The sequence below is a fragment of the Cetorhinus maximus genome, chromosome 3 (genome assembly GCF_964194155.1).
Source record: "Cetorhinus maximus chromosome 3, sCetMax3.hap1.1, whole genome shotgun sequence".
NCBI classification, from domain to species: domain Eukaryota; kingdom Metazoa; phylum Chordata; class Chondrichthyes; order Lamniformes; family Cetorhinidae; genus Cetorhinus; species Cetorhinus maximus.
In genome coordinates this window covers 56,240,651-56,264,130 of record NC_135881.1, presented here as the reverse complement: position 1 = coordinate 56,264,130, position 23,480 = coordinate 56,240,651, and the positions used below count along the sequence as shown (strand labels likewise).

The 23,480-nt window shown below is 43.4% G+C and overlaps 1 protein-coding gene across 1 annotated transcript; it reads left to right on the top strand.

Annotated features, from left to right (window-relative positions):
* The first annotated feature begins 1,366 nt into the window (after window positions 1–1,366).
* LOC144672791 (transmembrane protein 236-like) lies at window positions 1,367–23,199 on the top strand. The gene is made up of 4 exons (XM_078534782.1): window positions 1,367–1,720; window positions 4,967–5,039; window positions 11,774–11,900; window positions 21,437–23,199. The coding sequence occupies exons 1-4, from the start codon at window positions 1,467–1,469 to the stop codon at window positions 22,045–22,047; spliced, it is 1,065 nt and encodes a 354-aa protein (XP_078390908.1). The 5' UTR covers window positions 1,367–1,466; the 3' UTR covers window positions 22,048–23,199.
* The last annotated feature ends 281 nt before the right edge of the window (window positions 23,200–23,480 follow it).

The following is a 23,480-nucleotide window of genomic DNA, read 5'->3' as shown; positions in this document are numbered from 1 at the left end:
TTTGCTAGCACCTCTTCATTGGTAGTGTGACTTGTCCAAGATATATTAAACATGGGAACTGTTCAAAGCATCAGTGTTAGAATCATCAAAAAGCACCATTACAATTAAAGAAGAGAGAAAGAAACAAAATGGATGACAGCTGAAATATTGAACCTGATGGAGCACAGAAGGAAGATAAAGCAAATAGATCAATGGAAATATCAGGAATTGGATAAATGGATCAAACAAAAATGTGTTGAAGAGAAGGAGATGATGCAGAAAAGGTTTATATCAATGGTTCCAGGATGAGGGGTGACACTTATATAGATTGGGGAAGCTGGGGCTCTTCTTCTTAGGGAAGAGAAGTTTGAGAGAGATTTGATAGTGGAATTCAATTTCATGAGTGTCTGGACAGAGTAGATAGGGAGAAACTGTTCCCATTGGCAGAGACGTTGAGAACCAAAGGCTAAGGATTTAAGGTTAATGGTAAAAGAACTAAAGGTGATATGTGGAAAACTTTTTTTTTTTACACAACCTGTGATTAGGATCTGGGATGCACTGCCTGAGAATGTGGTGGAGGCAGTTTCAATTGTGGTTTTCAAAAGTGAATTAGATAATTATCAAAAGAGAGAAGATTTGCAGGGCTATGGGGAAATGGCAGAGAGTGGAACCATCTGAGTTGCTCTTGCAGAGAGCTGGCACAGACATGAAGGGCCAAATGGCTTCCCTCTCTGTTATAATTATTCTATGATTCTCCATGATTCTAAAGTGACTTAATTCTCCTAAGTCAAAAAATCACCTCCAATCATATCGTGACAGTGAAAAGTTTGAAATGACTGCTTTCCTAGTTGAGCCCTCGAACCCTAACAAGGACTTTTTGGTTTTGAAGTCATATATAGCTGATCATATTATTGTAGAAATGTCAACAGTAAAAATACCCCTTTAACCTGCAGTAAAGTATACATTTAGTTATACGACATTTTAAGTTACAGAAAGCAGAATTGAAGTTTATTGTTCAAACCAGTTGCATTTTGGACATACCCTCAAAATCATAATTTATTGAAATATTTTCCCTGAAGTTCAATTAAATTGCTATTTATTTACAAGAAGGGAATACAGTTTCACTCTTGGAGAATTGTTTATCAGATTTCGAGATCTATAATATCAGATGACCGTTTTGTTTTCAGGAACAATTTTGAGCCTAAAATTATTCATCTTTAGACATTTATTTACATGATTCATATTTCAATGATTCAAAATGTTTCTATATTTGAAACTTTCATAGAATAGCTGGCAATTTAAGTTACCCAGTAACATGTTTATGGCACAGAAGACGAAATGCTGGTGTCATGGGACAATAAAAATCTATATTTAGCTTATCATTACAGTAGCCTTAAGCAGAGAAACCTTAGGAAGAGAACAAAGCAGTGGCACAAATCTTGTTGCAATCATTAGAGCTGAGTGGACTTTACAATATATAAAAAGAAATGATTTCTGGAAAGAAAATCAAGTTTGTGGTTTTTGAAGTCTTTCAGTTTGCTGCTCTCTGTGCTCCAACAATTGTTGTTGCAGAACGGTTTGCCTCGATTGTCATGGAAAAAAGTTCACCCGCGGACTTAAAATCATATCAACTCATAGTGGCGTGTTCAGTGGCATATGTTGCATGTGTGTCTTTGATCATTTGGGTTCCACTGAAGCTTCTGATGTTCAAGAAGCGCATTCTGTCTAATGTGAAAGAATGGTAAGTACGTTGGAATTATTCAAAATGTATGATGCGCAGTATTTGAAAGTATTTAATACCTACTCCCTTATCCATTCCAGTTACGATAACAGATAACTGAGGCTAAGCAAATAACAAGTGAAAGGTAAAATCACAAGTGACTCGTTATTTGGCTTTTTTCTTCTGGGGTATTGGCCAGTCAAATGGCTGGAGAATCTTATGGTCTGTACATAGGTTTAAATCCACACTGATGGGATGAATGTTTTATTTTTTTGCTGGCTGTTAAATTAATTTAGCTGGTCTCAACTCCGTTCCCAGTCCAGAGTGTATAACAATAATTTGGCACTAAATTGGAAGTCTTTAACTGTGCAGTGTTTCCATTTTTTCTGCACCTTTTAACTTGCTTATTTGAAGTTGGGGCTATAATTTAGAGTTGTTATTTGGGTGGGGTGAAGGGAATTTTAAATGTATGCCTACACCATGCAATAACTTTCCTAAGAATGTTAGTCATAGAGTCATAGAGGTCCACAGCACAGAAAAAGGCCCTTCGGCCCATCAAGCCTGCACCGGTGAAACAAGTACCTAACTATTCTACTCCCATTTTCCAGCACTAGGCCCATAGCCTTGTATGCCATGGCTCGCAAGTGCACATCCAAATACTTCTTAAATGTTGTGAGAGTTTCTGCCTCTACCACCCTTTCAGGCAGCGAGTTCCAGATTCCCACCACCCCCTGGGTGAAAAAATTCTTCCTCACATCCCCCCTAAACGTTCTGCTCCTTACCTTAAACCTATGCCCCCTGGTCATTGATCCCTCCACCAAGGGGAAAAGCTCCTTCCTGTCTACCCTATCTATGCCCCTCATAATTTTATACACCTCGATCATATCCCCCCCCTCCAATCTCCTTTGTTCCAAGGAAAATAACCCCAGTCTATCCAACATCTCCTCATAAATAAAACTCTTCAGCCCAGGCAACATCCTGGTAAATCTACTCTGCACTCTCTCTAGCACAATCACATCCTTCCTATAATGCGGATTCCAGAACTGCAAGCAGTACCCTTGCTGTGGCCTAACCAGCATTTTATATAACTCCAGCATAACCTCCTTGCTCTTATATTCTATGCCTCGACTAATCAAGACAAGTATTCCATATGCCTTCTTAACCACCTTATCTACCTGTTCTGCTACCTTAAGGGACCGGTGGACATGCATGCCAAGGTCTCTCTGATCCTCGGTACTTCCCAGGGTCCCACCATTCATTGTGTATTCCCATGCCTTGTCCTCACACTTATCCGGATTAAATTCCATTTGCCATTGATCAGCCCATCTGACCGGCCTATCTATAATCCTCCTGGATTCTAAGGCTATCCTCCTCACTACCACCCCACCAATTTTCGTGTCATCCGTAAACTTACTAATTAACCCTCCTATATACAAGTCTAAATCGTTTATATATACCACAAACAGCAAGGGATCCAACACCGATCCCTGTGTAACCCCACTGGATACAGGCATCCAGTCACAAAAACACCCCTCGACCATCACCCTCTGCTTCCTGCCACTCAGCCAATTCTGGATCCAATTTGCCAAATTGCCTTGGATCCCATGGGCTCTTACCTTTGCTATTAGTCTCCCATGCGGGACCTTAGCAAAAGCCTTGCTGAAGTCCAAGTAGGCTATGTCAATTGCATTGCCCTAACCTATACACCTGGTCACCTCTTTGAAAAATTCAATCAAATTGGTCAGACATGAGCTCCCCTTAACAAAACCATACTGACTGTCCTTGATTAATCCCTGCCTCTCCAAGTGTAGATTAATTCTGTCCCTCAGAATTGCTTCCAATAGTGTCCCCACCACTGAGGTTAGACTGACTGGCCTGTAGTTCCCTGGTTCATCCCTTCCTCCCTTCTTGAATAATGGTGCCACATTGGCTGTCCTCCAATCCTTTGGTACCTCTCCTGTGGCCAGACAGGTATTGAAAATTATTGCCAGCACCACTGCTATCTCCTCCCTTGCCTCACGCAATGTCTGGGCTACATTTCATCCGGGCCTGGAGATTTATCTACTTTTAAGCCTGCCAGACCACTTAGAACCTCCTCCCTTTCTATGCTAATTTCTTTAATTATATCACAGTCCTTCTGCCTGATTTCCATACCCACATCATCCCTCTCACTTGTGAACACCGACACAAAGTATTCATTTAGAACCCTACCTGCGTCTTCCGGCTCCACACACAAATTACCACTATGGTCCTGAATGGGTGGTCCTCTTTCCCTGGTTATCCTTTTACTCTTAATGTTCTTGTAAAATAACTTTGGATTTTGTTCTATGCTGACATTGACTAGAAAGGCAACCTTTTTTTGCTGTGTTTAGTTATGCTCACATTTAACATTTAAGTCAGCCACCAGTAGACTAAGCTTTAAAGTATGGCTCTATGATTTATCCTCAGTTAATTTTTAAAAAATGGCCCTTCATAGCAAATGCTGTGAGTAAATTGGCTGCTATGTTGCTCCCATATCTAGTCAACACAATTTAAAATTGTGAAGTGCTTTGAAATAACCTAAGAATGTGATCAATTATTAAGTAATTACATTTAAACAAAAAAGAAAGTAAATTAAAGATTGCAAGTTTATGTTTTGTCAGTAAGGTCTGTTATTCCTTGTTCAACTCAAGTAATTGAGCAGTTCAATGAAGGTTGCAATAAGAATAGTGAAAATTGCCACCACACAGATCCAACAATACATGCAAATAAATATTATTGTTTTGGATAGAAGCCCCTCCTGGGGACTGATAAAGCAAAGCAGATGTGCCCCTTTTTTATGACTGACCCAAACCTAAAGGGGACCCTTAGAATATCCAGAATTTTTAACTGAGCTGGAACCAAATGAAAATCCATAAATATGTTTGCACTATAGTCAAATAATTCTTTTTAAAACCGTGTTGTATTTATAAGTTTCTTTTTCTTTAATGATGGCTCACCCCTATGATCAGTGGGTGACCCTATATCAAGTATACATTAATTATTTATTTTAAAACTATTTTTCTACACTTATCCGAATTCCATCTTAGCCTTTAAGAAAGTAGTTTCAAGCTAATTAATTTAAAAAGTGAGTAACGTATTGTTCAATTTTTTTAAATTGCAGTCCAATTTTTCTATACAGTAAAAAGCCATTAAAATATATTGAGTACATTTCTGATAGTAACTACTCTATTTTCAATATTCTGGGAATATTAATATTTAGCAGAGGCTTTGTTATTTGTGTTTCAGGCAGCCAGCGTTGCTCATGCACCTGATTTTCACAACACTACCTTGCTTTGGGTTTATAATTGCAGGTTCACAGGTAATGGATTCTTAATTGCTTGTCATTTGTATTGTGCTTCTTTCTAGAATTCAGGCAGCATTTAAAAATGTAAAAGCCGTGCTGTCGTTTGTTATATAATATCCAGTGGCTGCTGCATGTTTATTGAATTATTGTTGCCAAATCTTCATAAGATGAGATACAGTAAATAACAGATGTTTACATGGTGGCAGTTAATTGATTTCCTACAGTTTGAGTTATTGCAGCACTGGAAAACAAACCATCAGCAGAATCAACTTATAAAATTCATTGATGTCCTCTTGTTCTGCTAGCCTATTAGTTCAGATGATGGTTGTTATTATTCAAGGACACTTTCTGTTGAATCATAAGGCTATTCAATTTACCATGTCAACAGTTAGCTCAGAGGTATATGATTGACTGCACAGTGTTAAGTAGAGTACAATATTTCCTTACATTTGGTGTGTGCTCTAGATATTGTTTGGAACTAGTCATTTGATTATGATTGAATTGATTGTACAGAAAATCTTGAGTAGCTTTTGCCCACTCTTGCTTTTAAAGTGTTCTGCCTGACCATTCTTTTCTGCCTTGGGGCTGAGGAGATTAATCAGCACCTATATGTTCAGTATAAGAATGGAATCTGCAAGGTGTTAACAGCTCACAAGTACTATAAACTATACCATTGTTACAATCCCTGTAGAGACTGATAAGTTTCAAAAAGAGATAATTTCCGACTGACTGACAAACATTACTTAACAGGCAAATAATATAACAAACTAAAGAAACAGCACTTTCGTATGAGCTAACAAACACAACCAAGATACTTCTTGCAACCCGTTTCGTGGATGCCACATTTCTGGCAGATATGTAACATTCCAGGAACCATTCCAAAGTAACTCGCAGCTTTCCAGCGGCTCACTTCTTCCTGTCATGCTAGGTCAAAGCTTCCACTGTCCTTTGAAAATCATTCCACCCACCCTGAGTTTTGCAGATTTGATTTTCACCAGCAAGGCCCCCCTCGGCCAAACCTTGTTCCTTAAATCTCAAAAAAAAAATCTGGAATTTAAAAAAAAACCTGGAATTAAAAGTCTAATGATGACCATGAAACAATTGTCAATTGTTGTAAAAACCCATCAGTTTCACCGATGTCCTTTAGGGAAGGAAATCTGTCGTCCTTACCTGTCTGGCCTACATGTGACTCCAGACCCACAGCAATGTGGTTGACTCTTAAATGCCCTCTGAAATGGCCTACCAAGCCACTCAGTTATAACAAGCTGCTACAAAGACACAAAAAAGGAATGAAATCAGACGGACCACCCGGCATTGACCTAGCCACCGGAAACGGCAATGGCAATCGCAGCCCTGTCAACCCTGCAAAGTCTTCCTTACTAATATCTGGGGGCTAGTGCCAAAATTGGGAGAGCTGTCTCACAGACTAGTCAAGCAACTGCCTGACTAGTCATCCTCATGGAATCATATCTTACAGATAATGTCCCAGACTCCACCATCATCATCCCTGGATATGTTCTGTCCCACTGGCAGGACAGACCCAGCAGAGGTGGTGACATAGTGGTATACAGTCAGTAGGGAGTTGCACTGGGAGCGCTCAACATCGATTCCGGATCCCATGAAGTCTCATGGCATCAGATCAAAAATGGGCAAGGATACCTCCTGCTGACTACTATGTACCGCCCTTCCTCAGCTGATGAATCAGTGCTCCTCCAGGCTGAACATCACTTGGAGGAAGCCCTGAGGGTGTCAAGAGCGCAGAATGTATTCTGGGTGGGGGACTTCAACGTCCATCACTAAGAGCGTCTCGGTAGCACCACTACTGACCGAGCTGGCCGAGTCCTAAAGGAAATAACTGCTAGACTGGGTCTGTGGCAGGTGGAGAGAGAACCAATAAGAGGGAAAAACATATTTGACCTTATTCTCACCATCCTGCCTGCCGCAGATGCATCTGTCCATGACAGTAACGGTAGGAGTGACCACCGCACAGTCATTGTGGAGACGAAGTCCTGCCTTCACAATGAAGATACCCTCCATCGTGTTGTGTGGCACTACCACTGTGCTAAATGGGATAGATTTCGAACAGATCTAGCAGCTCAAGACTGGGCATCCATGAGGCGCTGTGGGTCACTGGCAGCAGCAGAATTGTACTCAAATACAATCTGTAGCCTCATGGCCCGGCATATTCCCCACTCTACCATTACCATCAAGCCAAGGGATCAACCCTGGTTCAATGAAGTGCACTGAAGGGCGTTCAAGGAGCAGCACCAGGCATACATAAAAATGAGGTGTCAACCTGGTGAAACTATAAAACAGGACTACTTGTGTGCCAAACAGCATAAGCAGCAAGTGATAGACAGAGCTAAGCGACCCCACAACCAATGGATCAGATCTAAGCTCTGCATCCTGCCACATCCAGTCGTGAATGGTGGTGGACAATTAAACAACTCACTGGAGGAGGAGGCTCCACAAATATCCCCATGAGGAGCCCAGCACAGCAGTGTAAAAGTTAAGGCTGAAGCATTCTCAATAATCTTCAGCCAGAAGTGCTGAGTGATCCATCTCGGCCATCTCCGGAGGTCCCCAGCATCACGATTGCCAGCCTTCAGCCAATTCGATTCACTCCACGTGATGTCAAGAAACAGCTGAAGGCACTGGATAGTGCAAAGGCTATGGGCCCTGACAATATTCTGGCAATAGTACTGAAGACTTGTGCTCCAGAACTTGCTGTGCCTCTAGCCAAGCTGTTCCAGTATAGCTACAACGCTGGCATCTACCCGGCTATGTGGAAAATTGCCCAGGTATGTCCTATACACAAAAAGCAGGACAAATCCAATCCGGCCAATTACCGCCCCATCAGCCTACTCTCGATCATCAGTAAAGTAATGGAAGGGGTCATCAACAGTGCTATCAAGTGGCACTTGCTTAGCAATAACCTGCTCACTGGTGTCCAGTTTGGGCTGTGCCAGGGACACTCAGCTCCTGACCTCATTACAGCCTTGGTTCAAACATGGACAAAAGAGCTGAACTCCCGAGGTGAGGTGAGAGTGACTGCCCTTGACATCAAGGTAGCATTTGACAGAGTGTGGCATCAAGGAGCCCTAGCAAAACTGGCATCAATGGGAATCAGGCGGAAAACTCTTCACTGGTTGGAGTCATACCTAGCGCAAAGGAAGATGGTTGTGGTTGTTGGAGGTCAGTCATCTCAGCTCCAGGACATCACTGCAGGAGTTCCTCAGGATAGTGTCCTAGGCCCAACCATCTTCAGCTGCTTCATCAATGACCTCCCTTCCATCATAAGGTCAGAAGTGGGGATGTTTGCTGATGATTGCACAATGGTCAGCACCATTCGTGACTCCTCAGATACTGAAGCAGTCCATGTCCAAATGCAGCAAGACCTGGAGAATATCCAGGCTTGGGCTGACAAGTAACATTCGCGCCACACAAGTGTCAGGCAATGACCAACAAGAGAGAATCCAACCATTGCCCCTTGATGTTCAATGGCATTACCACCACTGAATCCCCCCACTATCAACATCCTGGGGGTTACCATTGTCCAGAAACTGAACTGGACTAGCCATATAAATACTCATGCTACAAGAGCAGGTCAGAGGCTAGGAATCGTGCGATGAGTAACTCACCTCCTGACTCCCCAAAGCATGTCTATCCTCGACAAGGCACAAGTCAAGAATGTGATGGAACACTCCCCATTGCCTGGATGAGTGCAGTTCCTACAACTCTGAAGAAGCTGGATACTGTCCAGGACAAAACAGTCCATTTGAATGGCACCACATCCATAAACATTCACTCCCTTCACCACTGACACACAGTAACAGCAGTGTGTACCATCTGCAAGATGCACTGCAGGAAATCACCAAGGCTCCTTAGACAGCACCTTCCAAACCCACGACCACTATCACCTAGAAGGACAAGGGCAGCAAATACATGGGAACACCACCACCTGCAAGTTCCCCTCCAAGTCACTCAACATCCTGACTTGGAAATATATCGCCGCTCCTTCACTGTTGCTGGGTCAAAATCCTGGAACTCCCTTTCTAACAGCACTGTGGGTGTACCTACACCACATGGACTGCAGCGGCTCAAGTAGAACCCCGCCCCCCCACACCTTCTCAAGGGCAGCTAGGGATGGGCAATAAATACTGGCCCAGCCAGCGAATAAAGGATGAAAGGGACAGCAGGAGCATGGATATGAAATTGGCTGAGTGACAGGACACGGAGAGTAGTGGTGAACAATTGCTTTTTTGACTGGAGAAAGGGATATTGTGGACTTCCCCAGGGGTCAGTATTAGGACCACTGCTTTTCTTGATCTTTATTACTAACCTATGCTTGTGTACATGGCACAATTTCAAAATTTGCAGATGACACAAACCTCAGAAGCATTGAGAACTGTGAGAACAGTGATTACGTCAAGAGGATATAGAAAGGCTGAGGGAATGAGCAGCCAACTGCACGTGAAATTTAAAGCGAAGTTTCAAGCGATTTATTTTGGTAGGAAGAGTGAGGAAAGGAGATATAAAATAAAGGAACAATTCTAAAAGGAGTGCAGAACCAGAGGTACCTGGGGGTCTTTGCACATTAATCATTGAAGGTGACAGGGTAGGTTGCAAAAGCACTTAGGATCCTCAGTATTATTATTAGGGGCATAGAGTAAATGCAAGGACTGTAAATGCAAGTATATCACACTGGTTCAGTCTCAATTGGAGTATTGTATCCAGTTCTGAGTACCACACTTTAAGAAGGATGTGAAGGCTTTAGAGAGGGCTCAGAAAAGAATCACAAGGATGGTTCCAGCGATTAGGACTTCAGTTACGCTTAGATTGGAGAAGCTTGGGCTCTTCTCCTTGGAGAAGAAAAGGTTGAGAGGAGATGTGATAGAGGTATTCAAAATCATGAGGGGTCTGGACAGAGTAGATAAGGAGAAACTACTCGAGAATCAGAGGACACCGATTTAAGGTGATTGGCATAAGAAACAACAGTGACATGAGGAACAACTTTTTATGCAGCGAATGGTGAGGGTCCGAAATGCACTGCCTGAGAGTTTGGTGGAGGCAAATTCGATCATGGGATTTGGGTAATTATCTGAAGAGAAAAATTTGCAGGGCTATAGGGAAAAGCCCTGGGAATGAGACTAGTTGAGTTGGTCTTACAGTGAGCTGGCATGGACATGATGGGCCAAATGGTCTCCTTTTGTGCTATAACTATTCTATGGTTTTATTCTATGATCCTATGGGCTGAATTTGTCACTGAACGGGCGGGTATGCACTTGACCTGGTCGAGCGTAAAATGACGTGCGATGTCGTTGGGTGAGCGTGCCGACATCATCGCACGCTTACACAATGTTTCGGTCAGTGGGCGCACGCGGGAGTCAGCAGCGCACCCATCAACAATTAACAGGCCTATTAAGGCCATTAAAATATTAAATGAGTTTAATTTTTTATTGCTCGTCCAACCTTACGGTTGGCGGGCAGGCGAATCAGCCAGGCGGCCATTGGATTTTTAATGAAACCTCATCCACGGGCGGGATGAGGTTTCCAGCAGGATTTAAATTTTTTTTTTAAATGTTGTGATGTCATTTATAACACATCCCTGCTCATGTGACAGGGACATGTTTTTAACATTTACAAGATGTTTAGTTTTGGATTTTAAAAATATTCAGCTCCGTAAGGCAGCTCTGTGCGTCAAGGAGCTTTCATTGCAAGCACCTGCATGCATGTGCTCCATGCAAGCCCTCCTCCCGCCCCCCCCACCGGCAGCGCTCAGCGTTGTATACTGTTAATTGGCCAGCCAGCGTGAAATAGATGTCGGGGCCCAACCGTGGGTGGTGGTCGGCACTTGTCCGACGAGATAAAATCCTGCCCTATGTATGTGTATACTGGAAATCCCGCTATCTAGGAAATCTAGTGAATTTCTTTGCCAATATTTATGTTCAAACTGAATCATCGGAGAAATTGAGCACTTTAAGGAAGATTAAAGGAGATATGATTGAAGTTATTAAATTTTAATATAATACACTGAACTTTCCCAATGATTATATATATATACAAATGCATTGCCTTGCATTGAGCCATAGAGACGAGTAAGATCCCAGATTTGAACTCTGATCTGTGTTGGTCTTGACTTGATTGATAACAGAGCTGTTAAAATTGACTAGTGTCATGGAGTAGGTAGGGAGAGTGGAATCAGCAGGGGTTCATACTCCTGGATGTAATCTGGTGATGACACAATCGTATAATATAAAAGCAAAATACTGTGGATGCTGGAAATCTGAAACAAAAATAAAAAATACTGGAAAAACTCAGCAGGTTTGACTGTATCTGCGGAGAGAAAGACAGAGCTAACGTTTTGAGTCCATGTGGCTCTGAAGGAGAGTCACACGGACTTGAAACGATGACACAATCGTGTTTGACTATGATGCCTTCTATGCCAATGTTCGCACATGAACAACAGCAATTTTGGTGAGATATCAGAGAGTTTCAGAAGAAAACAGGAAAAGATATTAATAGGCAGGTGTTAGTATTTTTACATAAGTTAGATTAAACATTAAATCTTGTTCATTTTAGAAAAGCAGTAAACAAGATTTTATGCTCTGTTCTGGCATAGATAATCGACCAACTTTAAAATCAAATCAAGAACTGGAAACACATTACATCATCAATTAATGCAGAGATGTCTCAGGGGATTACAACTGCTTCAATACTTTGTGCTGATTTATCATTTTTTTCAAAAGGCACAGGATGGCATAACCGTAATCAAAAACTTTTCGGATCTTCCTGTGTCCCTGGTCATAATGTGCTTGATTCTTGTGAGTATCATTGAAAACCTACGTAACTGGCAGCTGACTGGAAAAATTGTTGGTAAGGAACTGGCAGTTTATTTATCTGATTTGTTCTTGATTAAAACAGCAACTTGTACATTTTCAGTACAAACAAGTTAGCTTAGTTGGTGAAATTGACAACATTAAGACCCGAGAGGGAAAATATCAAATAGTGTGTTACAGATCCCAGCAACTATGGGTAGAGTCTTCGGCTCAACGAGCGAGGGCGGGGCCCACCTGCCGAGGCGTAAAATGACGTGGGGTGACATCGGGCGTGTGTCTTGACGTCACCGCGCGTCATTCAGATTTTCAGTTCGGCGGGTGCGCAGCCGAGTCAAAGGCCTATTAAGGCCAGTTAACTATCAATTAAATCATTGGCCTGAGCTGCCCGTCCAACCTTAAGGCTGGTGGGCAGGCGAAGAGCCCAGGCGGCCTTCGCATTTTTCATGGAACCTCATCCACAAGCGGGATGAGGTTTCATGAACGTTTTTAAAGTGTTGGAAACATTTTTATTAACATTAATGGACGTGTTCCAGCTCATATGACAGTTTCACATGCTAGGACTTTATAAATCACTTGTTAGGCATCAGCTGGAGTGTTGTGCACAATACTGGGTCCCAACTTTCATAAACTTAAAGGCTTATGAAAGGTTACACAGCAGGTTTACCAGGATATCCCCAGGGAAGATGGATTTCAGTTATGAAGAGAAGTTGGAAAAGTTGGGACTGTTCTCTTGGGAACGGAGAGTTTAAGAGTCAACCTAATGAGGCTTTCAAGATGATGAGAGGCTTTTATAGAATAGACAGAGAAAAACTATTTCCTCTGGTGCTTAAAATTTATTTCTCCCTTTATTCAATGTTTTATACGTGAAACTAATCTCCCTGAGGCACTCCCCGCCCAGCCCGCACAGGGTGCGCACAGTGCTTCATGCTGGGCGGACCTTAATTGGCCTGCCCACGTAAAATGGCAGCGGCCAGCTGATCGTGGGCGCCGATTGGCTGCCTGCCCACCCCTGCAGAACCCTCCGGACTGGGAGGCAATTCTCCGCTATGAGTGAAAGCATTTCTCCTCATCTTCGCTCTGGATCTTTTGCCAAATGATTTTGAATTTATTGATTTATTTGGTTACTAATCCACTCACCAGAGGAAATAGTTTTTCTCTGTCTATTCTATAAAAACCTCTCATCATCTTGAAAGCCTCATTAGGTTGCCTTTTAAACTCTCCGTTCCGAAGAAAACAGTCCCAACTTTCCCAACCTCTCTTCATAACTGAAATCCATCTTCCCTGGGGACATCCTGGTAAACCTGCTGTGTAACCTTTCATAAGCCTTTAAATTTATGAAAGTTGGGACCCAGTATTGTGCACAATACTCCAGCTGATGCCTAACAAGTGATTTATAAAGTCCTCACAGCATCACAGAATTGTTACAGTGCAGAAGGAGGCCATTCGGCCCATTGGGTCTGCGCCGCCTCTCCAAATTAGCAATTCACTTAGTGCCATTCTCCCGCCTTATTCCCATTACCCTGCACATTCTTTGTTTTCAGATAACAGTCTAATTCCCTTTTGAAAGCTTCAATTGAAGCTGCCTTCACTACTTTCCTAGGAAGAGCATTCCAGACCTAACCACTCACTGCGTTAAATAGTTATTCCTCATGTTGCTTTTGCTTCTTTTACCAATTACTTTAAATTTGTGCCATCTCATTTTTCAGCCTTTCTTGAGTGGGCATAGTTTCTTCCTATCTACTCTGTCCAGACCCCTCATAATTTTGAATACCTCTATCAAGTCTATTCAGCCTCTTTTTCTCCAAAGGAAAAGTTCCAACTTTATCTATCTTCAGAACTGAAGTTCCTTATCCCTGGAACCATTCTCGTGAATCTTTTCTGCACTCGCTCCAATGCTTTCACAACCTCCCTAAAATGCAGCACCCAGAACTGAATGCAATATTCCAGCTGAGGCTGAACTAGATTCTTATACAAGTTCAACGTAACCTCTAGATAAAAGCAAAATACTGCGGGTGCTGGGAATCTGGAATAAAAACAGAAAACGCTGGAAAAAACTCAGCGGGTCTGGCAGCATCTGTCCAGAGAGAAACAGAGTTAATGTTTCAAGTCCATATGACTTTTCTTCAGGGCTCGGCCCGGCCAGCTGAAGAGTTGATGGGGAACATATCCCCGCTGACCCTAGCAGGCCACATGCCATTTCCCACTCTAACTAGCATTGATTGGCATAAGGCAAGACTTCCGCCCATCACCGGGATGAAGTCCTGCCTTGTAGAGCTGCCAGCCAATCAGATTGGCCGGCAACTCTCCAGTTCCTCCAGGAACAGTGCTGCAATGGCCGGGAGATGTACTGCAAGGAGCTGTCTGGTACTAAGTGCCATGAATCAGAGAAGGAGAAAGTGGCAGAGCTCCCAGGGCGGGGAGGGTAGGGAAGGCATGGTAGATTCGCGAGGGGGGTGATCGGAGTCCGGGGAGGTGGAGAGAGATCCAGAGGTCACTGGGCCTTAAGGGGTGGGCGCTCCAGTCAGAAGGGACCTTCTGATGGAGGCGCCTCTCCCCCACCCCACCTTCTTCTGTCTTCTGCCTGCCAGCCTAAAAATTGAGCCTGGGCGGGAAAAGGCTCTTAAGTGACCATAAGTGGCCACTTAAAGGCCTTAAGTGAGGCAAGGGCGGGCTTCTCCTCTGAAGCCCTGCCTGCCCCACTGTAAAATTGCGACCAGGTTGGGGAGGGCAGTATTCCAGAGGGAATTCCATCCTTGCAATTTCACGTTCCCCCTCCCTGCCTCAGAATCTGCCGGGGGCGGGGGACCGTAAAATTCTGGCCCATGTTGCTACTGACCCTTTTATTCCATGAGCTATAATGTTGCTTACAAGTCTGTTGTGTGGCTCTGCATCAAATGTGTTTGTAAGTCTATGTACACCACATTGCTGTCATCAGCCCTCTCTGTTAACTGTTCAAAAACTCTAGCAAGTTAGTTGAACTTGATTTTCCCTTAAGAAATCCATGCTGGTTTTCCTGAATTAACCAGCATTTGTCCACGTGACTATTAAATTTTGTCCCGAATTATTATTTCGGGATGATTCCCCACCACTGAAGTTAAACTGACTGGCCTATAGTTACTGGGCTTATCTTTACAGCCTTTTTTGAACAGGGGTGTAACATTTGCAATCCTCCGGTCCTCTGGCACCACCCTTGAGCCTAAGGAGCTGAAAAATTATGGCCAGTGCTTCCGCAATTTCCAGTCGCACTTCCGGTCCTGGTGCCTTACCCATTTCAAGTGCAGCCAGCCTATACAATACCTCTTTATCAATTTTAACCCCTTCAAGTGCCTAAACTACCTCCCCTTTCACCATGGCCTGGGAAGAATCTTCTTTCTAAAGACAGATACAAAGAATTCATTTAATATCTCAGCAATGCCCCCTGTGTCCATGCGCAACTCCCTTTTTGGTCCCTAATCAGCTCTACTCTTCTTTTTACTGTCCTTTTACTATTTATATGCCTATGGAAGACTTTGGGATTCCTTTTTATGTTGGCTTCCAGTCCCTTTTCATACCCACTTTTTGCTTCTCTTATTTGCTTTTCCATTTCGCCACTGAACCTTCTATATTCAGTCTGGCTCTCAATTGTATTTCATACCTGACATCTGTTAAAAACACATTTTTTCTTCTTTATCTTAATTTCTATCTCTTTTGTCATCTAGGAAGCTCTGGCTTTTTTTGCCCCATCTTGACTGTGCCAGAATTATATCCTCTTTGAAGGTAGCCTATTGTTCAGCTATTGTTGCTCCTGCCAACCTTGGACTCCAATTTATTAATTTGAATACCTCTATCAAGTCTCCTTTCAGTCTTCTTTTCTTCAAGGGAAACAGTCCTAACTTCTCCAATCTATCTTCAGAACTGAAATTCCTCAGCCCTGAAACCATTCTCATGAATCTTTTCTGCACTTTCTCCAACCCCTTCACGTCCTTCCTAAAATGTGGTACCCAGAACTGGCCCAGTTCTCACCCCATTGAAGTTGGCTTTCCCCCAGTGAAATATCCTTACCCTAGATTGTTCTTTATCCTTTTCCATAGTTAGCCTAAAACTTATGATATAATGAACACTGTCCCCTAAATGTTCCCCTACTGACAATTGATCCACTTGCCGACCTCATTCCCAAGAACCAGGTCTAGCAGTGCCTCCTTTCTCATTGGACTGAAAACATACTGCTATAGAAAATATTCCTGAACACACTGTGGGAACTCTTGCCCCTCACTGCCCTTTGTATTATGACTATCCCTGTCTATATTTGGATAATTAAAGCCCCTCATTATAACTACCTTATTGCACCTCTCTGTAATTTCCTTGCAAATTCGTCCCTCTACATCCTCCCCACTGTTTGGTGGCCTATAGACAACGCAAAACAATGTAATTGCAACTTTCCTGTTCCTTAGCTCAAGCCAAATAGATTCTGTCCTTGACCCCTCTGGGAGATCCTCTTTCTCCATCACTGCAATGCTCTCCTTAATCAATACCACCACCCCTCCCCCTTTTCTCCCATTCCCTATCTTTCTTGAACATCTTGTATCCAGGAATATTTAACACCCAGTCCTGTCTTTCTTTGAGCCAGGTCTCTGTGAAAGCCACAAAATAATATTTCCACATGACAGTCTGTGCCTGTAATTCACCAGCCTTATTTACCACACTCCATGCATTCACATACATGCACAGTAACCCTGATTTAGCTTTATTAATTTTTCCCTTACTCTGACCCCACCTATTACATTACTTGTCCTAATTCTAGTGCTATCTACATCTCCCACTGTTCTGTGCACCTTGCTATTCCTCTGTGATATTATCTCTTGGTTCCCACACACCTGCCAAGATGGTTAAAACATCCTCAATAGCATTAGCAAAACTCCCACATGGAAGTCAGTCCCGGCTCTATTTATGTGCAAATCGTCCAGGTCCCATCTCCCTCACAGCTGGTTCCAACGTCCCAAGAATCTAAAGCCCTCCCTCCTGCACTATCTTTCCAGCCATGCATTCATCTGCAATAAGGCTACCACCTTACCACCTAGCCAAACCATCTCTGAGGAGGTAGTCGATTCCTGCCACCTGCAGCTTGGGGACAATTTCTATTATCACTTGACCTGAGACGAGGTCACACTGTAGGTGGATCCAATGGAGAGGCACAGACATGTATCCTCCTCCCATTCTACTGATCAGTGTCTTAGCTCCCATGGAGGATTCAGGGTGGAGTAGGCTTATGTTTCCTTCCCACATTAAAGACTGAGTGGCCCCTGTATCCCGGAACAGTACAATGCTCACATCCTGGGATGCGTACGGGACACTGTTCCTGAAAGGACAAAATTCCAATAATTCTTGGGAATTTTGTCCGGCTCGACTACACATAGGCGAAGGTCCCTGCCTGCTCTGCTGCACTGCCTACTGGGGTGTCCCTCTTATGGAGCCCTGTAAGACCCATGGGCTTCTTTTTCAACTTCCAGCAGTCAGGTCTGGAGTGCCCAATTTTGTTACAGTGGGAATACATTGGTGTCCAGGCGTTCTCCTTTCGGACTTGAGGAGGGCTTCTCGCACCCTCATTTGCACCTTCCTGGGTGGAGTGCCTTTCCTGTCCATGTTGTCTTTATCTTTCCAATGGTTTTGGGAGTGGCTTGGAAAGGTCTGCCTGAGTTGCCAGGCCTATGGGTGAGGTCAAAGCTCTCTGCCGTGACTCCTACATCCTCCATCAGTCACAGATCCCTGAAGTCTTCCAGGGTCCACAGAAGCTGCAGGGTTGGCTCCTCGGGGACAAGGGCTACCCACAAAGGCTGTGGCTGATGACACCTGTGTGGCGGCCTCAGACTGCAGCAGAGCGAAGGTATAACAAGCCTCATACTGCAACTCGCAACTTAGTGGAATAGAACATTGGATGCTGAAGATGAGGTTCCGGTGCCTGGACCTGCTGGTGCCCTGCAAAACAGTTGGCAGATGGTGTCACACATCGTTGTCATCTGCTGCACCCTTTACAACCTGGCGCTGCAGGCGTCCTCTGGAGGGCCGAGACTTGGAGGGCCTCAGCCTGCTTTTGGAGTCCTGCTGTGTGGCAGTGGCACTCTCCTTGGCCTGTGGAGCTGGAGCTGTGGAGGTCACAGGAAGAGGGGATTCGGATGGGCCGGAAACTCCCGGAGTCACCTGGATGGATAGCCCTGGGGTATGCACCTGCTGATCCTCTTTCCTATGGGTGCCTGCAGGACCAGAACAGCCAGGACAACAAGGCTGACTCCTTGAGTAGAAGGCTGGAGTGAGATCGAACTGCCTGGCACATCTCTCACATACATACTTTTGGAGGCCAATTATCGCATCAGCGAACGAGTTGAGCCCATGCAGCAGTGCATGACTAATGTCCTGGACCAAGGTCTCAATGGCGGCCACCATCCTGCCAGTTTTCACCTCAGTGCATTGGCATGCTGGCATTATCACCTCGAGTGAAGGTGGACGGACTCCTTCAGTGTGCCTTGCAATCTGAGGAGTGCAGTGGACATCCCTTCCTGATGTTCCCGAGCATGCGTTTTCAGCTCCAGCGACTGTGACATGACTGAGTCCAGAGGCTTGTCACCTGACTCACACTCAGAGGACTGCAGGAGGCCAGAAATTTTCTGAGTGCCAGACACCAGGGAAGCCCCTGCCACTGCCTGCTGTGGATCAGACAGTGCGGTGTGCTTACCAGATTGTGATCCTGAGGCTTTTCTAAAGATAGGTCATACCAAGGTATGTATCACTGCTGGTGGAGGGTGTGGGTGAGCGCTGTGATGGGACTTCAAGTAGGGTGCCTCTAGATTCCTCTTCAGAGGTTCCTTCGGGGCTTGATTGGAGGCTCTGGATTGTGGACTCTGTCGGCTATTTTCCCAGATGTGCCTGTGAAAGCAAGGGGAGATAATTAGTACATGGCAGTGGCCTGTGAAACAGGGCACATCACTCACAGCATGGTTGTCTGATGGATGTTGCATTGTTGGATCCTCACTTGGTAGAGCACCACCGACCTCACCGTCAGCACAGGAATGGTCCAGATCCTCGCCAGCCAGCTGGAAGGCTGTGTTTTCAAAGTCTGTGAGGATGTTGATTTCAGGCATTTCTCTACTGGTCTGTGACCTCTCCCTCTTGTTGTGTGCCAGCTTGCCCTGCTTGAATAAAGGTGGAGGAAGTGTAAGCAGGATTCCTCCCAGGCCAGATGATAAGTATGCCTGGCATGTGTGGGTGGCATGTCGTCCCATGGATGAGATGAGGACAATGGTAGTGAGAGTGAATGGTGATGTCCCTTGAACTGGCAGTGAGTGAGGGCCCTGTGGATGTGTGATGAGTTTGAGAGTTACGAGTTTGTGAAGAGTGACTTACCCTGGCGGAATGGAGGAGGTCATTCATCCTCTTGTGGCACTGGCTGGCTGTCCTCTTTTGAAGGGCATTGGTGCTGACCACTGTTGTCACCGCCTTCCAAGCCTGGTTGGTGACGCCGCTGGGGTAGAGGACATCCCTGCATCCAAAAGACATTCCAGTGAAGTGTTGCTGAACCTGGGGGCTGCAGTCTTTTTGCCTTTTGTAGACATCTTCCCTGCAGCAGTCATGGTCTGGAAGCACTTAGATGTGTTCGTGCAGCTGGGCTTTAAATATGGCGCCTGGCTTGTTGAAGCAGCGAGGTGATGGCGCCTGCCATGGAAATGGCATGTTTCCTGGGAATGCATAAATAATATGGTGAGTTTGGAACGATATGGCGTGAAAACCCGCCATTGCAGTCAACGGTAAAATATTGTTTTATCCACTACCGCACTTAGTACAAATCTGGGATGGTTTTGCCCCATATGTACAACATCTATTGCACTACATTGATCAACCTTAGCAACTTTATAACATCAGTAACCTTCCAGTTTTCCAGCACCACTTGTATCCAATGAGGATTGAAGAATTATGACCAATGCCTCTAGTTTTTTTTACCTTTGCTTTTAGCAGCAAATTGGGATGTATTCCATTTGGAACAAGTGACTTATCAACTTTCAGTAATGCCAATCATTTTAGTACATCTACTGTATTACTATCCTGTCCATAACTCTGCTCTCCTGTTTCACTGTAACCTTCATGTCATTCATTTCTTTTGTGAAGGTAGATGCAAAGTGCTCATTTAAAGCTTGAGCCATACCCTCTGCCCCTTTATTTTTATATTCTTTCACAGGACAACATCGCTGGCTAGGTCAGCATTTTTATTGCCCATCCCTAATTGCCCTTGAGGAGATGGTGGTGAGCTGCCTTCATGAACTGCTGCAATGCATGTGGTGTAGGTAAACCCACTGTGCTGTTAGGGAAGGAGTTCCAGGATTTTAACCCAGTGACAGTAAAGGAATGGTGATATAGTTCCAAATCAGGATGGTGTGTGACTTGGAGGGAAGCTTGCAGGTGGTGTTCCCATGCATCTGCTGCCCTGTCCTTCTAGGTGGTGGATGTCCTGGGTTTGGAATGCGCTGTTGAGGGGGTTTTGGTGAGTCGCTGCAGTGCATCTTGAAGACGGTACATACTGCTGCCATCGTTGAAGGTGGTGGATGGGGTGCCAATCAAGTGGGCTGCTTTGACGTGACTTGTGCCTTCTCGATGGTGGACAGGTTTTAGGGAGTCAGGAGGTGAGTTACTCTCTCATTGGCAGAATTACCAGCCAATGACTTACTCTTGTAGGTACAGTATTTATTTGGCTGCTCCAGTTCAGTTTCTGGACAATGGTAACCCCCAAGATGATGGGTGATTCAGCGACGGTAGTGGCATTGAATGTCAAGGGGAGATGGTTGGATTATCTCTTGTTGGAGATGGTCATTGCCTGGCGCTTGTGTACGCAAGTGCCACTTGGTAGTATAGAACGACATTTTCAACACTCTAGACCGTTAATAAAGAATTCCCTATTATCTGAATCATGTATTATCTACTAAAATCAGTGATGAGCATTTATGTACCTTGTAAACTACTGGACCAACTGGACAATACAGTTGATTCACTGCTAGGGTGGAGGTGCCACCTTTGGAGGACAGGAGGTCAGGGTTTGGCATACAGAATGGCAATGCAGAGGTATTCAATTTTGCAGAACTTTCTCCTGGATGAGTAGGGATATGATACATTCTGTGATAAGGTGAATTGCACATACCCTATGGAAGAAACAGCTTTGATTGTACTTTTTCAGTCCATACTGTTGTGCAAGGAAACACATTTAAGATTTCATGAAGTCTGCTGTACCTCTACAGGAGAGTGTCTGACATTTTACACTGAGCCACTTTAACTTATTCTGAAAAGAACTGATCATTAATCAAAACTTCTTCCCATCAATGGTATATTTTCCACCAGCTGTGAAAATTTTCAGTGCTTTTTCATTGACTTTTATTGGAAAACTTGGATATTAAAAAGGGAAAAATGAAAAAAATTATATGAACTGTATTTCATCGTATTAGAAATGGTCAAGGTCTCAGACACACCGAGCAAAATTTAAAATGTAGAATAATTAAAGTCTATTAATTTCCTTGCAGCACATCTTGTATTTACTAATGCGTTTGCTGTGCTCCTAAGGTCATTTTAGTGATTCGACATTTGCAATCAATGGACCTGTGCTCACAAACATAGAACAAATCTCAACAGTCTCTGCGCAGCAAGTCAAAGGACATGAGGAAAAAGTGACAGAAGATGAAATTGCTTCATCTGTGGCACCAAGAGCATCAAACAAATCTCAAAGTGTATTGCAGCTAAGATCACATGCAACAAGTACTGAGCACAGCACATCAGAACATAAAGTCCCAGCCTCTCTCAAAGTTCTAGCAGTGAACGACTACAGAGCTGAAATATTTGTAACAAGTATTATTAATTGGTTGGATACCGTAGAGTTAGTTAGAGTTGCAGGCCTTCAAGGTGTATTCACAACAGGATGGGTTTACCCCATTTATATTTTTAGCTATTTGTCACTTTTTAGAATTGTTCTACATTCAGCAAATCCATTTTTACCTTCTTTGGCAATTATGTTGCAGGATTTCCCATTCTTTTTTGTTCGTGTTAGCTTGATCGGAGTCATGGGATTTGTAACCCCTGTTTTATACCCATTAAAGAATATAATTGTTATCACTACATTTATTTATTTCAACTATGTGACAAAATCTAAATACTTCAACCATATACAGCAATTTTAAAATTTGCATCTCAATTGATTAATTCTATGATTTTATATTTATTGTACCATCGTCTTGGCAATATTTTAAAAAAAAATGATCTTATACAATGGCTTGTTTTTAGGTGGTGACATTAATTAGTATGGCATTTGTTCAATTCTTCTGTCATGAGTTCTCACTCTCAAGCAGACTGCTGTGAGAAGGAATGGAAAATGCAGTGCCTCCCCAAAGGAAAAGGGAAAATTAAAGTGAGATATCGCAGTGTTGGGTTTTGAATTTTTTGTAATCCTAAATACTTTCTGTAATTGCCATTCATTGAATTTGCTTTGCTTTTTGTTATCTTCCAGAAAATGATTCCATATACAGTTGCTGAGAAACATCGCCTCAAAGGGCAATGTTTTAAGAATGAAGTAATAGGATGATAGATAGCTCAAGGACTTCTGTCTCATAAGAAACAATTAACGGTGACGGAATATCTCTCGATTGGCTTCTGTAACTTTGGTGAGAGTTTGAAGCAAACCTCAGATCCACTTGTAAACAGGGTTGCCACCAATCTTCCACTAAAGCGACAGTAGTTGATCAGAAGAATCCTCAAAGAAACGCTGGTGATAATATATTTGGTACAGTTCCATGAAAGTCAGGCAATCTTCAAAATCTCAGCTGAACGCCCTTTCTTGATGTAGGTACCTGCACAGTGAATGTTGATAGGGTCATTTGACTGTGGGCAGGGTATCTTGACCAAGCCAATTCCGTTCATACTTGTGTGCTTTCCAATAATAGCTGCTGGGCAAAGTTGAAGAGCAGGACTGCTGGCTTTTTTTTTGTCCCTTCTGAGTTCAGGGGCACTCTTTTCAATTGTAATTCCCCTACACCCTTTCAGGCTCAGCACAGACCAACACAGGGTTCATACTTGAGACCTTTCTCAGTGGCTCAGTTCCACAAATTCAGTGCTTTTACCAAGATTCCTATTTGAAAACCTTTGCTGTACTGCTGTTTAATACATTTTTTTTTACAAAAAGCCACCTCTTAATGGAGCTGTGTTATGGAGGCTATGAAATTTTTGAGTTGGAGTTTAGGAATTTAATAATTCAGTAAAATCAATGTTTTTATTAAATGAATTCTAAAATTTACCAATTTTTGTACTGGGCTTATAGTGTTATGAACAATGTATAATTTTAAGTTGAATATATATATATATATATTTGTATGTTAAGAAAGGTAAAAATGGTTTCAGTTAGGTTTTGTTAATGAACCTTGATGCCTGGATGGACTTGTGACGGAAAGGTTTCAGGTCTTTTGGGTTTGTTTGTGTATATATACATTTTTAATGAGGCTTTACAACCCTGAAGTTAAAGAGATGGACTAAAAGAGATTGAAAGTTCAGTGGGGAGAAAGGGAAAAATAGAAAAACTTTACTGTTGCTTAGCAACAGTGATCTTGTGACACAAACACAG

Excerpts from the sequence above, each read along its gene's own strand:
- LOC144672791 (XM_078534782.1), top strand. The coding sequence starts at position 1,467 with ATGATTTCTGGAAAGAAAATCAAGTTTGTGGTTTTTGAAGTCTTTCAG. Across the intron at positions 1,721-4,966 it reads CTGTCTAATGTGAAAGAATG|GCAGCCAGCGTTGCTCATGC; the intron begins GTAAGTACGTTG and ends TTTGTGTTTCAG. Across the intron at positions 11,901-21,436 it reads GCTGACTGGAAAAATTGTTG|GTCATTTTAGTGATTCGACA; the intron begins GTAAGGAACTGG and ends TGTGCTCCTAAG.